At 40.2% G+C, this 12589-nt stretch overlaps 1 protein-coding gene across 1 annotated transcript in view; it reads right to left on the minus strand.

Annotated features, from left to right (window-relative positions):
- The window catches only part of oaz2a (ornithine decarboxylase antizyme 2a), a 13294-nt gene extending 4605 nt beyond the window's left edge, over positions 1-8689 (minus strand). Inside the window, 3 exon segments of the mRNA XM_010777591.1 lie at positions 296-376; positions 378-444; positions 8485-8689. Coding sequence (XP_010775893.1) covers positions 296-376; positions 378-444; positions 8485-8594 — 258 coding nt within the window. The 5' untranslated portion in view covers positions 8595-8689.
- Positions 8690-12589: the final 3900 nt, after the last annotated feature.

Genomic DNA, 12589 nt, shown 5'->3' on the forward strand with positions numbered 1-12589 from the left:
CGTCGTCGTCGACGCGTACTCACGACACACACACACTCACACACACACACACACACACACACACACACACACACACACACACACACACACACACACACACACACACACACACACACACACACACACACTTTTAAACTCAACCAAAACATCACTCAGTGCGATGCGTGCTCGTTCTGTTTTACCAGCAGAACTTTGTGTTATGGGGTCAGATGTTATGTGTTTATGTTGTTGTCCCATGTTTCACCAGTAAGCGTTACAGCTCTCTGTGTAGTTGTGTGAATTTGAGCACCGTCACCTTGTGGAGCTGCACGCCGACGGAGTGATCCCTCGCAGTCCCTCGCCCACCCGGGATCTTTAATTGTGGGTGAGGGGCATCAGGAGCACCACTGAGGCCCCGGAGACTGAGGGATTGAGCTGGAAAGCCGAGACCCCGATAACCAGGAACTGTGGAAAGAAGAGGAATTGGTCAGGATTTCTTCAAAATATCTTTCTGCACACATCAAATGTTTTCGACTATCTGCAGCTGCAACATCCCTATCCCCTAATAGTGACAACGCAACACTGGCAAGATGAAGTATTGTTTGTTTATGTGTGTAACTAACTTCATCTGAACACAATAGTCCGTTATGCTGTATGATTGACCGCATGTCATGGAGTGTAATAAGGTATCCGTAGACCTTTCTATGAGACAACCTAACAGCTCTTCAGCCATGGTACGTACATACTTCTAGATGCAGGCTTACATACACATACTACTCAGTGTCACTCGGTGTGTTTACAAGGAAATGAAACTCAAACACAAACTCCACAGGGCGTCTGATGCTGTCATACTCTCACTCAGATACTTATGTTAGGCTCTGAGTGTGTTGCCTCACTAACACTCAGCCCCTCTTCATTAAGCACTTCCCTGTAATTAGCCAACACAAAGCACCTGTGGCAACAACATGCTCCACCAATGACGTGTCAGGGACAGCCAGAAGGATTGAATATGTTTATACTGCTTTGTTTCCTAAGAATCCAACAATTATCTATTCAAAATACGAAGAATCCTGGCTTTGACATAATAAATTCCTCTAGTGTGACTTTAGTCCTAGAATCAATATGGCGTCAGACAGAGACCAGACAAGTCTCTAATCAGAAGGAACTCTAACTCTTTGGCCTTAAACATGAGACGCGGTGCTCCAAGTAGTCTAGTCAGGTTGGTTAAATATAGATTTTGGCCTTTTACTCCCACCCTGTGACCACAATTCAAATAAATCATAAAACACGAAGCAAGAACTAGCATGTGATGTGGGCGGACCCCGACAAGCTTCAGTCTATTGGCTCCATCACTGGGCTGACTGTTTAAGGGCCTATGATTTATTGACTGCATTCAAAGAGTTCCTGATGCCTTGTGTGTGTGTGACCTGTAAGGCATGCATCACAACAAGCACATGATCTGTAAACACCTCTGCAAATAGCTGGAGAGGCTTTTGGGAACACTCATCTCTGGCGTTTTGAGTTACAGTCGTGCTACTCAAACCAGACATGATGGCAGAAGGCCGACGCTGCCTGGACATAAGGGCTGTGGATGCTCACTTAGTTTTGTCAAATGTTGGCCTTTCAGATAATAAATAGCTTTCCCAGAATGCCTTAGTTGACCCTGAGAGATTCTCGCACCTAAAGCTAACAATTATGATGTACAATCTTCTGTTCGAAGTTCATGAGCCGCACCGACTTGTTTTTGAGTAAATATACAGATATGATCCGTGACACAGTAAAACATCAGATGCATGGGACTTTGTTTATGTGAAAAGGAAAGAGCTGTGCACCCAGTTTCCCTGCAGAGCAGACAGGTAACCCGGACAACCTGATCTGCATAGCTACGAGCCAACAAGGTGGAGCAATGGAAAACAAAAGGTCATTATGCCACCATGCTCACTCTGCAGGAGAAACGGTGCACACCTTTTCCCTGTTTCATAATTTCTTGGTCTTGACTTTGAAAACAACAATGTTGACTTTCAAACGACCTGAACAGTTCAGTTCAGAAATACCTTGACACATTTTCATTTTTTTCTAAGTTTTATGGAATGATTTACTTGTTTGTTTTTTGAGGTAATGAGTGGGGATGCAATATTATGTGAGGACATCCGTTTTATTTATCAATTGCTTGCTTTATTTAATTTATGTATTATGCCTTTTATTTTAATGTAAAGAATAACGTATTTTTATTATTTATTGGTTTTGTTGTTTGGAAAAAATGAAACTTTGTAACATGTTGAAATGCTTAAAGTGGACCTATCATGCTATTTGTAGGCAATAGCATAGGTCTCAGATATAAACAAATATATAAAAAACATGTCTATGAAGTGTTTTGCTCAAAATACCAAACAGATCACCCATTCTAGCCATGCCTCATATCCCTCTATTTCACTTCCTGTTTCAAAAGTGCTGATTTGGGGTATAAAGTCATAAAAATTGATTAAAAAAAAAAGAAAAGGGGGCTGAGCTCATGCGGGACCCGGCAGCTACTATCTAAACTAAATACTGCCGTGATGAAACGCTATATCATGGATTATCAAGGATTATTTCTGAAACAGTATGGAGCTCAAAGGCTTTCTCTCTTGCCGGTTATTTCCTTTTTATTTCCTGCTTCTTCACACACATGCTCTCCAGTACAGGTTAGCTCTGAGTGTTAGCGATGCTAATGTAAACACCGACCATATTACGTCCAAAACAGTCGGGCATTGTTTCCCCGTTTTTAGAGATTTGGGTACGGAGGAACCGACAGGAGGAGGACTAAGACCACCTCAACGGGTTATCGGGCATCGCGGGTGAAGACACTGCAGTCTCTTCACCAAGTTGTAGACATTAACACAGACGCGTGCCACATGGCTATTGAACTTTTCCATGTGCGGCTATGGCGACGGCAATATTTTGCAATGCTTAAGAGGCAAGTTAATCAAAGATCTATATGTAATTCTTACTTCCCCTCTTTCATGAGGCCACTCTTTCGCGGCAAAATTATTCGTCGAGCACACACAAGTCGCGACGACGACGAGTGTGGTACGGTGACGTCGGCACGGACGCGTCAGGGCGGGGAGAGTTCGTGCGAGATTCAGGGAGGGGTAGAGAGTAACGGCGTGCGCGATCGACGGTCTCGTACCACTCTTTCGCTCTGTCGGACCGGACGTTACCCGTCAACGGCCGACGGCGGAGCCGACGACTGTTTGTTTCTGCGGTCTCTCGCTTTTTACAACCATAGCACTGTTGTGAGTCAGACATAGTCAGGCGACGTCGGGAAAAATTCTGCTAAACCCATACCTCCCTTTATCTGCTCCCAACACGAAAAGACTGTTGAACCACTCAAGGGACCTTGTGGCCCTGTGTATTAAGTACAAAGTTTTTCTCATTTTTCACGTAAAGACGTACTAATCCAGGGAAATTCAATACATTCATGTAAGCACATTGAGTTCATGGACGTGGGATATTACAATTCCCATGAAGTTCATAAAGGTAAATAAAGGATGCACATCAGTGTGTGATATACAATCACCGAATTTGTGAAATTTTGGAACTACTCAATTAGTTTAGCCTACGTAAGAATATCTAATTTGGTGGATTTTCACTAAAATTTCGTCTAAAAAAAATGTGTACGAGGAATATTTACGTACGTAGAAATTATTAGTTCAGTAGAAATAATACTAAGTCGTCGGTAGACGACCGTATTTATGATAAAATGAAAACTTAAATTGACCATTTCTGAATTTTACAATTATGAAAAGTTTCCGTCCTAAACCAAACAGGGTTAACTCTTACAAAAGATAATACAACGTAAGGTTTAGTAGAGTGATGGTTATTCGGGAGAAAAGACGTAATTAATAATAAAAATTACTCACTCACCCCGAACGTTATTGAAAATGTAATTTCCCCTGATATTACGTTTTACGTGAAAAACGCCTACAGAAAATATACGTATTTACAACAGCCCCTTGAGGTGCGTCACAGTCTTTTATGTGTTNAGAATCAGCCCATGCAAAGACAGTGTTAAATTGAGCGAAATGAGGAATGGCTAAAATGCATGATCTGTTTGGTATTTTGAAAAATAAAAAGTATAAATATGCCTTATATAGGTATGGTCCGACACTATATTATTCAAATATAGCATGATAGGTCCACTTTAAATTCCTCTACTGACTTATTTTAAACACAAGAAAAACCTTGAATCTGAAATAGATGCATGCAATGTAAGGAGCAGGAATAATTTAAACATCTGACAGAATTTAGTGTAGAAACGATTCTGGTAGCCTGGAGTTTCCTTATTTATTCCACAGAAACAAAAGTGATCAGTGTTTTGCGATGGCAGGTAGGACAGATGGAGGGAGAGATTAGCACGCTCGCCAAGATGTCAAGACCAGCTTCTTTCTCTTTCCATCTTCCCTTCCAGATCAGACAGGAGAGCCCGTCCTTGATGGAAATGCCAGCTTGTTTTGAAAGACGACACTTTGGTCTTCTGACATTTCAGACTATCTCCCCCTCGCCCCCCTGTGCCCCTATAGCTTCCACCTGTAGCCCACCAAAAGGTCACCCTAAAAACAGAATTTAGGTTACATTTAAGAAGGTCAACTCTATGGGTGAAAAGGCATGCAGCACTCTGTGGAGGACACACACACACACACACACACACACACACACACACACACACACACACACACACACACACACACACACACACACACACACACACACACACACACACACACACACACACACACACACACACACACACACACACACACACAAAGATTTAATCATCTGTGTGTCGAAGAGAGACTCAAAGATGCCAAGTGCGTCATTGTCCAGTTCTGCCAGGCCTCGAGGGGTGAGGACATGCAACAGAAACATATTTTTTTAGGATTAATGCTTCCACTGCCTGCTCCCTGAACCGAGTTGTTTTGAGAGCTGGTTTCAGGTGAATTGTTTCGGGGCCCAGTTCAGCCGCTAGCCAAGAAACACACAACTCAACTAAAACAGGAAGTGCTCTGGCAGGTTCTCCAAGAATCCCGAGACACACCAAACCAACTTCTTACAGTATAATGACCAGCTTAGTGAGGGAAAAAGACCCAACTTAAACTCAGATTGTCAACACAAACAAGGCTGTTTACCCCAGAAATGGTTAAGGCGGATACATAAACATTAACAACGCATTGCTGGTGAAAGAAAGTAAACAGGAGAGCCCTCGGACCGCTTCCTATCCCTGGGAGTTTGGCAGAGCAGCGTGTCGGAAATACGTAGAGACAGAAACAGGACGCAACAAATGCTCCTACTGTGGATGGACGTATCCCTGTCAAAACATCAGGCACTCACTGACACAAACTGTGGCTGTGCAAGGCTGGTTTAGACTCACAGAAAACAACAAGACCAGTCTAAATAACCAGGCCAGTGAAGAGCAAGATATTCAAATAAGCAAAGCGTAGAAGCCAAAGGACAACAGTGGCAATGGCTGAGTAGTTAACATGTGAGAAGGAAGAGTTACCACTTTGGGAGGCTAGAATTAGGTCATATCAATATTATATTGATGTTGTGGTCAGACTAGATTTTGTCTTCATTTTATCGATATCACCAAGTCTAAAGTAGAACAATATTCTTTATGTAGTAATAATAAAACTAATCCACATCAACCGAAACCTACCAAACAGCCAGCACTTATATTGAGCACATGGCAGCTAAAAAACATCCCTCACAGACATTTGACACACCCGATACACAGGAGGAGTCTTTGTTTGTGGTTTCTGATTCCAGCGCAGGCTTCGTCAGCACAGGCACCGTTTGGTAAGCCTGTGGCAACACAAAATAACAGCACGATACCAAACTGAGGGAATAAACAAACAAGGCTGTAAATCACAATCTTATCACCGCAGCATTTCGGTCTGCTTGTTTGTTGCCTGTTTTCGAAAACTTTTTCTTGACAGACAAAAACATGAACCCGTCAACCCACCAGCAGAAAGGGTGTGTCTGGCATGTGTGTGTGGGCGATGATGTGCCACATTAAATGTTAGTAGGGTTAAACAGCCATGAAATGATCATGGCTGGATAACAGCCTGACAAAATATCAGAGTAGGGGGGCTGTAAAAAGATAAAGTTGACCATAGAAAAATAAATGTATCTAACAAAATGATTTGAGCTGAAATAATCAGTCCATTAAGACAACCTGTTTGGACTATCAAAAATAGCTGATTGATTGATAGTAGGGATGCCAGTGATTATTCGTTACAGTCTCCATAATCTAATATTATTTAAAAAAAATCAATTTTATTTATATATTTTTTCGAATAATCGATTATTATTCGCCAGGGCTGCCGAATAATCGATTTTGATCATGGTCAGTTTCTGGCAACCCTAATTGATAGGGTAAATAATCATTACTTGCAGCTCTAAAAACGTTTGCTTTGTGCATGTGAAGAGCCTCTTAAAGTTATGTTGCAGACATTTCCTCCCCTGAATGTGGTCACTTCAGGCCCATCTGCACTTTGTTACTGACAGGTACTGTACATGCAGGCTAAGGTCTGCATCACAGCCCTGTCTGCGGTTTCAAAATAAACGCTGAGGTCATAATGTCAAGATCACAACTGAAACCGGATGGAACAGTTTCGTTTTTCAATTCGAAAAAACCGCTTGCAGCAACCAATGAAAACTGCCAGTCACTTAAAGTGGCACTAGTTACACTCAGGTTAGATAACCCAGCTGTTTCTGAGTGACACACACACAGAGACGGGGAGGAGGTTATGCAACCAGGCTGATGTAGGCCAGTTGATGCCTTTAGCTGACATGGCCATAACAGAGGGAGAGCTAATATAGTCACAGAGAGGCATCGATGGGCCTCTCCCTCTCTGCATGGCAGATGATAAAACTCAAAGAGAACAAACACAAGGCCTCTGTTTTTGTAAACAGAAAGAAAACACACTACAATCGGGCCATGCATTTGTTCATAAAAAAACGTTAGCTTAGATAACCATGAGTATCACCTCTCACATATAAAAAGTAATGCTAATTAAATACATATTACTGACACAGCAACACCACATCAACTGTTTGTTTCTCCAAACCGCTCGGAATGTTTCTTGGATGCAGTCATTTGATAATCAGGGATCCTTGTTATAAATATATATGAATCTATTTATCAAAAACAATATATGTCAAACAAAAATTTAACTGACGGTATTACACTGAGAAGTCTGTTTTCTCTTCAACCAACAGTCCAAAACTAAAGTAAAGAACAAATTATTGGATGAATAAAGTCAACAAATGAATCATAAATTAAAGTGTCTGTTGGTTGCAGGTTCCCCTATAATACTTTGGATTTAACTAGCTGTGATGGAGATTTAGATTTGAAATAGGTTTCCTGTCTAGGGTTTGAAGTATTCTAGAAAACTTTAATAGCCCTGTAGCCTCCGACGTCAAATTCAGAAATGAGTAATGATATATTTCACTTCCACTTTGCACAGTCATATGTTAAGGGGCCTTCCTTTGTTTAACATGATTAGAAAAAACATTGCCAAATAGCTCTAGTGCATCTTCCTGAATTATTGAGAGGCTCGTGTTCATGTCTGTTTACTGCACATTATCTGCAGTGGTGAAATGAAACCAAGTTCATTTACTGAAGTAGGCCTACTGAATACAATTTTTAGGTACTTTTATTATAGGAAATGAGTCCCACCTTTACCAGCTGCAACTTTAAATTGACTACAACACTTTTTTCTATTTAACAGAGTCATTCTTTCACTGCAGTATTGCTTGTTTTACTTTTACCAGTGGTTAAGTAAATTTACTCAAGCACTGTACTTAAGTACTATTTTGAGAGACTTTGTGCTTCTACCCACTTCAATTCAGAGGGGAAAATTGCACTTAAGTTACTTTGAAGATTTTGATTATGAATGTGAAATATAATCAACACTTAAATAAGACTTTAGTTACACATGGAGTACATTAACAAGCTACCTTACAGTAAACAAAGTCATTAAAACTATCTCTACCTTTGCCATCTCTGATAAACACATTAATGCATCAATATTTATAATCTAAACATATCATATATATTATTCTGAAATGGGCCAATCTGCATAATAAGTAGTTTTACTTTTGGTACTTTAAGTCTATTTTGATGCCAAAACTTTTAAACTTGTACTTGAGTAACCTTATGAATACACTTAAGTACAAGTTGTACTTTTAACAGAGTATTCAAGCCCTCTGGTATTTCTACTTTCACTAAAGTACAAGATCTGAGTACTTCTCCCACCTCTGGTGAAGGTACTGAGTTACATTACTGCACTGTTTATGAGCATTTATTTCCTGCTTTTGGCGAGTTAGCTAATAAACAAGTACTACTTTAGGGAAGTTTGTGAACTACATAACAAGTTAAACAAACGCCTAAGTTTGACTAAATTGCACAATTGACACAACCAACGTCTCCTGGATGTTTCTAGAAGAATATCAGCATCCTCCTACCTTTCCTCTGTGTTCAGCATGATAGCTTCGAGGAAACACGGGTCTTTCGGTCCTTTTTGACAACTAAAAATATTACTGTTCGATAAAAACTCGACAGAATAGTTCACCATTCGTAAATGAAGTAAAGCCTTGTAGAAAGTGGATGTTTCTAGCGCTGTTATGAGGGTCAGGTTAACACACCGCTCTGCTGCAGCAGCAAGTCTGCGGTCCTCGGACACGGAGGGGGTATTTATAGCCGCAGCAAGGCATCATGGGTAATCCCAGAAAGTAAACAAACTGACAAAAACGGTTTGAAAACAAATATTAAAAGCAATTACCGCAGGATATTTATGAAAATCATGTTTAATTTTAAGGAAACCGTATAATAATAATAATAATAATAATAATAATAATAATAATAGTAATAATAATAATAATGATGATGACGATAATAATAATGATAATAATAATAATAATAATAATAATAATAATAATAACAATAATAATAATAATAATAATAATAATAATAATAATAATAATAATAATAATAGATAATAATGATAATGATGATAATAATGATAATAATAATACAATTTGTTTCCAAGTGAATCATAGACAGTATTTTAAAAAACTAAAAAAATGAATAAAGACAGAAAAATACAAGTACACAGTTACTACACAGTTAATACATTGGAAAATAAAGTATACAAACAAGGCAAAAAAATACCCTGAGGTATTATGTTAACAAACAAGACTAGTTTCCAATTCTGTCAAAATGTGTATTTTTATAATTAATGTTCTCAACAAAAATTGAAATTGAAGTCACATCTACAAACAAACTTACAGAAATACACAACTCACGAGTACATTTAATCAATTACTCCACTTAAATGTATATCTGGTACTTGTATTTATTGAGTATATTCAATTTCTGCCCATGTATACTTCTTTTTAACTGCACTCCCCTGCTTTATTAAGTGTAGTTACTATGTAGTTAAAATGCTTAATATAATCAACCATTAGTAAAATAAACAATGAGGATTTTGGGATTGACCATCAAAAATATTTGAATAGTGATCTAAGCTCTCTCTCTTAAAATCAGTGATCTGCAGGATCTTCAGGAGAGAAACTTTTGCAATAAAATAAACACAGAAAGAGAAAGGAAACACAGGCATAATATAGTCTGGAAGTATTGTTGAGTCTGAAGAAATCTCTGGAGTCTGGATTTCTGGAGTTCAAAAGACCACCTGCACTGACCTCTGACCCCTCTGAAGAAAAACCCAGGTAGGGATAAAGGGGATCTAGGTAAGGAGAGAGAGAACAAGCTTCCTGGAAATGACCAAGGTGTGCCTTGCTTCGACTGAAACTGTCCCACTCTCCTTCACAGTGGTCATCCTTTGGCCCAGACTCTCAGCCAGTACCTGAACACAGACCCAGTTATGTAAGCTGGAATGGAAAAGGGCCCCTGTGCCAAACAGATTATCCGATTAGTAACAAGATAGCTGCGCAGCTACTTGATCCGGCACATCACAGCTCTGATGTTGGCGGGACATCTTGCCTGGATGAGCAGGGGACGTGGGGTCATTGCCAAGCGACAGTCACCCTGAAGCAGCTCCCTCTTCATGAGGTAACAGTAAGTGAAACCTGACGAGGAAGTCTGTGTTAGTAAATGAGAGCAGTATTGCCAAGAGTGACTTAAAGTAGGTTTAGTAAAATAACCAGCTACATTTCAGCCTCACGTGATAACCCATCTTAAGAAGGTTCTTCCTTAAACACACCAACGAGGAGACATTGACTAAGAACAGATTCAAATGACACAAGAGCACACTTACCGACATTTGAGTGTTGACCATTTTTGGCCAAAATAAAAAGATTTGATTCTGCAGTTGGAAAAAATTGGACTCGGATTGTAATGCAGATTGGCAATCAAGACTTTTCTTTGCCAGACAGCTGTGCTATTTGTTAGGCCAAGCAGTATGACAACAGACTCAGAACAACAAACATGATTTTATTTGTTTATTTGATTGTTTACTCAAATCTGAAAATGTTTTCTTCTTTCTCCCCCTCCACTAAGCAAAACTTATTTTTTGTAGTGTTTTTGTAAGTGACCGAGATTGAGCAATCCATATGTATGTCATCTTATATACATCAATCATATTATTTATTTAGGATTTTCCAGTTTTGGATACTCCTTAAAAAATCAAAAAAAATCAAAATCCTTCAAGCACAATTAGTTTAACTTCAGATTAACTAAATCACACAAAATCGACCTTGTATCCTCTAAGAATGATGGGTGTCAGTACCAAATGTAATCCATTCTGATATTTCAGTCTGGATCGAAGTTATTGACTGACTGACCGACATCCACACAATTTTAGGAATGGCAATGAAAAGAGAGTGCTGATTTTGAGAGCAAAAAGTAATTCAATCCTTAAAGGTTAAATGTGTAATAAGTCAAAATCGACTGAAGTTTAAATTAAGTTTTATATTAAATAAATGAGGTACATTATAGAAACACCACTTACTCTCCTATTATCACCTGATCAAATAAAGTCAGCTGGTCACATGAATTCATCACAAGACAGACAAACAGTTACATGTGTTACGGTTTTACTTTACAGATGTATGGCAACAGCTGCAGACTTAAAGCAATCTGAGCTGGACTTCAGGTGGAAACTGAGCATCTGAGTTTCCAGCACAGACTGTCCCTTCGCTCCCCTTGATGACCTCCAGCGTCGCAGAGTGGCCCACGAGATGCTGGCTGGAAAACATCTCTCGTGTTTCAACCTGTCATCACGATGCTGCTCAAGAAAGACACCGCTGACCTGGTATTTTGTTTTTCTCACCGGAGCTTCTCACACCAAAGACAAAAGGCATATTGTGTGAACGGCACGGGACACTCTATCTGTGCTTTGAGGATGAAATATTCAGCAGGATCTCGGTGGGGAATAGGAAAGAAAAACAGTTGCGTAAAGGGCCCATGTCATGCTTTTCTGGTTATTACCCGTCCCCTTGTGTGTTATGAAGGTTTTTCTGCATGTAAACGGTCTGCAGAGTCACAACCCCTCAAAGTACACCCTGTAGCGAGTAAAACTCTAACACAGAGAAGACCTGTCTATGCTGCCCCAGAACGCCTCGTTGGAGATTTCTCTTTTTCCATTGTTTTCTTCCTGGGTTCTGTGACGTGTGAATACCCAAATCAACAACAAATGACCGGATTGGCCCAAATGGACCAATCCACCGGAGCACCTCCCACACCAGGATCCCTTGGCTAACTAGCAGGGAGTCCCATTGACTTGCATAGAGCTCCCTGAACGCTGGTAATAGACGAGTTGGGATGGCGGAGAAATGCTCTCCGCAGACCCATTCTCACAGCGTTATAAACCTTTTTCTTACTCAATATCAAGCCACACTTATTGTTTTTACTTCGGCTGTGAGTGTTTGTGTGTGCTCAGGATGAGTTTCACTTGTTCTCGCTGTATCGCAGACCCGGAAACCTGTCCGCTCCTCGCAGCAACGAGTCTCGCAACGTCCCGACCAATCAGAGCACACTGGGCTCACAGGGAGGGGGGGGCAGGAGCTCCAACAAGCCGTTTAGGACAGAGAGTGAATACATATACTATACCGAGATGCTGGATGAGAAACCAATGTGAGTTTGGAACATTGCACAATTTAAATCTATTCTAGTAGACCTCAACAATGGAAATATGATCAGTAGAAATGGCCATGACATGGGACCCTTAAAGAGCGGCCCTCCAGATGTGGATGTTTGAAATGGGCCAGGGATGCTGTCGATTACTGCATTTTCTTGCTCAGCCTGTATGCATAGAAATGTAACTAAACAAAAAAGAAGAAAAAACACATCGCAGTTGGCGCGGGCGATTGACGAATGACCAAGATCATTTGCATTCCCCTTTGAAGGAATGTACAGGCTGTAAGGACGATTCGAACCGTTTCTAAACTTCTTATTCAACACAGTTGACAGTGACGAGCATCAAAACACATCTTATCCCTCAAAAAAAGACTTTCAAGCACTTCACTTAAGATTCCTGGTTCCAAGGAGCTCTTTGCCAAAAGGAACCTTGGATTTGTGGGCTTGATTGGCCGAAGCAGCAGGAACCAACAG

This window comes from Notothenia coriiceps, unplaced genomic scaffold, assembly GCF_000735185.1.
Source record: "Notothenia coriiceps isolate Sejong01 unplaced genomic scaffold, NC01 NC01_scaffold00018253, whole genome shotgun sequence".
In the NCBI taxonomy this organism is placed as follows: domain Eukaryota; kingdom Metazoa; phylum Chordata; class Actinopteri; order Perciformes; family Nototheniidae; genus Notothenia; species Notothenia coriiceps.